Raw genomic sequence first — 3932 nt, 5'->3', positions numbered from 1 at the left:
TGTGTGCTGCTCTTACTGTGGGTGTCATAAGTGCCACTAGTGTTTTGGGTGTCATGAGTGCAGCTGGTGTCTCTGATATCACAGGTGCCACTGGTGGCATGGGTTATTCTGGTGTCATGGGTGAAACTGGGGTCTCGGGTGCCCCTATTGCCATGAGTTTGCCACTCTTGCTGTGAGTGTCACGTGTGCTGTTAGGGTCTTGGATGCCACTTTTGCCTTGCGAGCTGATGTTGCTCGGATGTCATGGGTGCCACTGGTGTCTCATGTGCCACTCTAGCCCTGGGTGCTGCTCTTGTCCTGGGTGCTGCTGGTGTCTCAGGTGATGCTCTTGCCATGGATGCTGTGGTTGCCACAAGTGTCACGGGTATGGCTGGTTTCTCTGGTAGGCTCTTATCCTCGGTGCCACAGGTGGCACAGGTGCCACTCTTGCCCTGGGTGCTGTTGGTGTCTCTGGTGTCAGTCTTGCCGAAGATGCCACTCTTGCCACGTGTATCACTGCTAAGGCTGCTACCTTGGGTGCTGCTCTTGAGCTGAGTGCCGGTGGTGTCTTTGTTGCCACTCTTGTCATGGGTGCCACCTGTCTCTCAGGTGTCACTTTTGCCATGGGTCTTGCTCTTGCTGTGAGTGTCATGGGTGTGGCTGGTGTGTCGGGTCCCACTCTTGCCAAGGGTGCTGCTCTTACTGTGGGAGTCATAAGTGCCACTGGTGTCTCAGCTGTCAGCAGTTCCGAGGGTGTCTCTGATATCACACGTGCCACTGATGTCATGGGTGCTGCTGGTGTCATGGGTGACACTGAGGTTTTGGGTGCTGCTCTTGTCCTAGGTGCCATTCTTGACATAGGTGCCTTTCTTGCTGCAAATGTCATGGGTGTGTCTGGTGTCTTGTGTGCTGCTCTTGTCTTAAGTGGGGCTGGTGTTTCTGGTTTCTCTCTTATGGGTGCCACTGCTGTTCATGGTGGCACTGTTATCATGACTCTCCCTGGTATCTTTGGTACCACTGTTGTCCTGAGTGTATCTGTTGTCACAGGTCCTGTTCTTGCCATGTTTGCCGCTCTTGCCACGATTGCCACGGGTGTGGCTGGTGTCATGTGTGCAACTGCGGTCTCGGAGGTCACACTTTTCCAGGTTTCCCCAATGTCTCAGGTGCTCCTCTTGTCTTGAGTTGTGTTCTGGCCATGGCTGCCATTTTTTCGTCTAGTGTCACGGGTATGCCTGATGTCTCGTTTGCCACTCTTTTCATGGGTGCCGCTGGTGTTGGGCGCTGCTCTTCTCATGGGTGCCACTGGTGTTTCAGTTCCTACTCTTGTGCTGGGAGCCGCTGGATTCTCGGGTCCCGCTTTTGCCTTGGGTGCCGCTTTGCCACTAATGTCACGGGTGAAGCTGGTGTCTCTGTTGCCTGCGTTCTGCTCTTGGGGTGAGTGTCACAGGTGCCGATAGTATCATTGCTGTCAGTATTTCACAGGTGCTGCTGGTTTCTTGGATGCCCTGATTGCAAGGGGTTTGCAGCTCTTTCCACAAGTGTCACGGATGCCACTGGGGTTGCCGTGAGTGTCACAAGTGTGGCTGGTGTATCAAGTCCCACTCTTGTCATGGGTGCTGCATTTACCGTGGAAGTCATAAGTGCCACTGGTGTCTCAGCTGTCAACAGGTCCGCTGGTGTCTTTGGTATCACATGTCCAACTGATGTCATGGGTGCAGCTGGTGTCATGGGTGTCACTAGGTTCTCGAGTGCCACCTTGTCCAGGGTGCTCCAGTATCTCAGGTGCTGATCTTGTCCTAGGTGCCATTCTTGACACAGGTGCCTTTCTTGCTGCAAGTGTCATGGGTGCGTCTGGTGTCTCGAGTACCGCTCTTTCCCTGTGTGCTGCTGGTGTCAGTTGCAGCTCTTGTCCTGTGTGTTGCTGGTGTCTCAGCTAACGCTCCTGCCATTGGTGCTGCATTTGGCGCAAGTGCCATGGGTCTGGCTGGTGTCTTTGGTGCCATTCTGGCACTGGGTGCTGCTCTTGCCCCGAGTGGCATGGGTGTCACTGGTACCTCAGGAGCTGCTCTTGATTTGGGTGCTCCTGATGACTCGGGTGCCACTCTTGCCCTTGGTGCCTAACTGCGAGTGTCACTGGTGATGTTGGTACCTCGGGTGCCATTTTTGAGCTGAGTACCAGTGGTGTCTTGGTTGCCACTCTTGTCCTGGGTTCCACTTGTATCTCGGGTGTCGCTATTGCCATGGGTCCTGCTCCTGCCGTGGGTGTCACAGGTGTGGCTGCTGTATCGGGTCCCGCTCTTGCCATGGGTGCTGATCTTACCATGTGAGTCATAAGTGCCACTGGTGTCTTGGCTGTCATTAGTGCCGCTGGTGTTTCTGGTATCACAGGTGCCACTGATGTCATGGGTGCTGCTGGTGTAATGCGGACTGCTCATGTCTCGGGTGCTGCTCTTGTCCTAGGTGCTGTTCTTGTCCTAGGTACCTTTCTTGCAGCAAGTGTCATAGGTGTGTCTAGTGTCTCGGGTGGCACTCTTCCTGCATGCCCCTGGTTTCGGGTTCCACTCTTGTCATGAATGCTTCTGGGTTCTCAAGTGCCACTCTTGCCATGGGTGCCTCTTTGCTGCGAGTGTCAAGGTTGTGGCTGGTTTCTCTTTTGCCACTCTTTTCTTGGATGCAGCTGGTGTCTCTGGTTTCTCTCTCTTATGGGTGCCATTGGTGTCCCAGGTGTCCCTCTTGTCATTACTGTCCCTCGTGTCTTTGTTGCCACTGGTCGCTGGGGTGTCTCTGTTGTCACAGGTGCTGCTCTTGCCATGGTTGCCACTCTTGACATAAGTGCCACAGGTGCCACTATTCCTGAGAGCTGCTCTTGCCATTGGTGATGATGTTACTGAGGGTGTCATGATTGCTACTGGCTTCTCGGGTGCCACTCTTTCCCAGGGTGCCTCTGCTGTCTCAGAGGTCACTCTGGTGACAGGTTCCTCTGGTGTCCCAGGTGTCACTGTTGTCATGTCTCTGCCTGGTTTCTTTGGTGCCACTGTTGTCCTGAGTTTATCTGGTGACAGAGGTCCTGTTCTTACCATGGTTGCCGCTCTTGCCACAAGTGCCACCTGTGTGGCTGGTGTCATTTGTGCAGCTGGCATCTTGGAGGCCACTCTTTTCCAGGTTTCCCCGGTGTCTCAGGTGCTCCTTTTATCCTGGGTTGTGTTCTGGCTGTGCCATTCTTGCGTCTAGTGTCACAGGTATGCCTGGTGTCTTGTTTGCCACTCTTTTCGTGGATGCCGCTGGTGTCAGGTGCCACTCTTGTCGTGGATGCTGCTACTGTCTCAGTGGACGCTCTTGTCCTGAAATCCACTGTGTTCTCGGGTCCCGCTTTTGCCTTGGGTGCTGCTTTGCCGCAAATGACTCAGGTGCAGCTGGTGTCTCTATTTCCACTCGTGTCATGGGTTCTGACTTTGGGGCGAGTATCAGGGGTGTCAATAGTATCATTGGTGTCGCTCTTTCACAGGTGCCACTGTTGTCTCAGGTGCCCCTATTGCAATAGGTTTGCAGCTCTCGCTGTGAGAGTCATGGATGCTGCTGGGATCTCAGGTGCGGCTCTTGCCTTGCGTGTTGCTCTTACCGTGGGAGTCATAAATTCCACTGGTGTCTTGGCTGTCATGAGTGCCACTGGTGTTTCTGGTATCACAGGTGCCACTGATGTCATGGTTGCTGTTGGTATCATGGGGTCTGCTGGTTTCTCAGTTGCCACTCTAGCCCTGGTTGCCGCTCTTGTCCTGGGTGATGCTTGTGTCTCAGGTGACACTCTTGTCCTTGGTTCCACAGGTTAAATGGGTGCCACTCTTGCCCTGGGTGGTGCTGATGTCTCTGGTGCCACTCTGGCCCTGGATGCCGCTCTTGCCATGAGTGGCACGGGTGCCGCTGGTAGCTAAGGTGCTCCTCTTGAGCTGGGTGCT

At 54.3% G+C, this 3932-nt stretch overlaps 1 protein-coding gene across 1 annotated transcript; it reads left to right on the top strand.

The window, feature by feature from the left end:
• Nucleotides 1–243: 243 nt before the first annotated feature.
• LOC138072300 (mRNA decay activator protein ZFP36L3-like) lies at nucleotides 244–2100 on the top strand. The gene is made up of 3 exons (XM_068963405.1): nucleotides 244–319; nucleotides 409–1142; nucleotides 1798–2100. The coding sequence occupies exons 1-3, from the start codon at nucleotides 244–246 to the stop codon at nucleotides 2098–2100; spliced, it is 1113 nt and encodes a 370-aa protein (XP_068819506.1).
• Nucleotides 2101–3932: the final 1832 nt, after the last annotated feature.

The sequence above is a fragment of the Capricornis sumatraensis genome, unplaced genomic scaffold, assembly GCF_032405125.1.
Source record: "Capricornis sumatraensis isolate serow.1 unplaced genomic scaffold, serow.2 scaffold1, whole genome shotgun sequence".
Lineage (NCBI taxonomy): Eukaryota > Metazoa > Chordata > Mammalia > Artiodactyla > Bovidae > Capricornis > Capricornis sumatraensis.
This window is presented reverse-complemented; position numbering and strand designations above follow the sequence as displayed.

Coding starts and splice junctions, on each gene's coding strand:
- LOC138072300 (XM_068963405.1), top strand. CDS start 244: ATGGGTGCCACTGGTGTCTCATGTGCCACTCTAGCCCTGGGTGCTGCT. Junction 320..408: donor GGGTGCTGCTGGTGTCTCAG/GTGATGCTCTTG, acceptor TCGGTGCCACAG/GTGGCACAGGTGCCACTCTT. Junction 1,143..1,797: donor AGGTTTCCCCAATGTCTCAG/GTGCTCCTCTTG, acceptor TTCTTGACACAG/GTGCCTTTCTTGCTGCAAGT.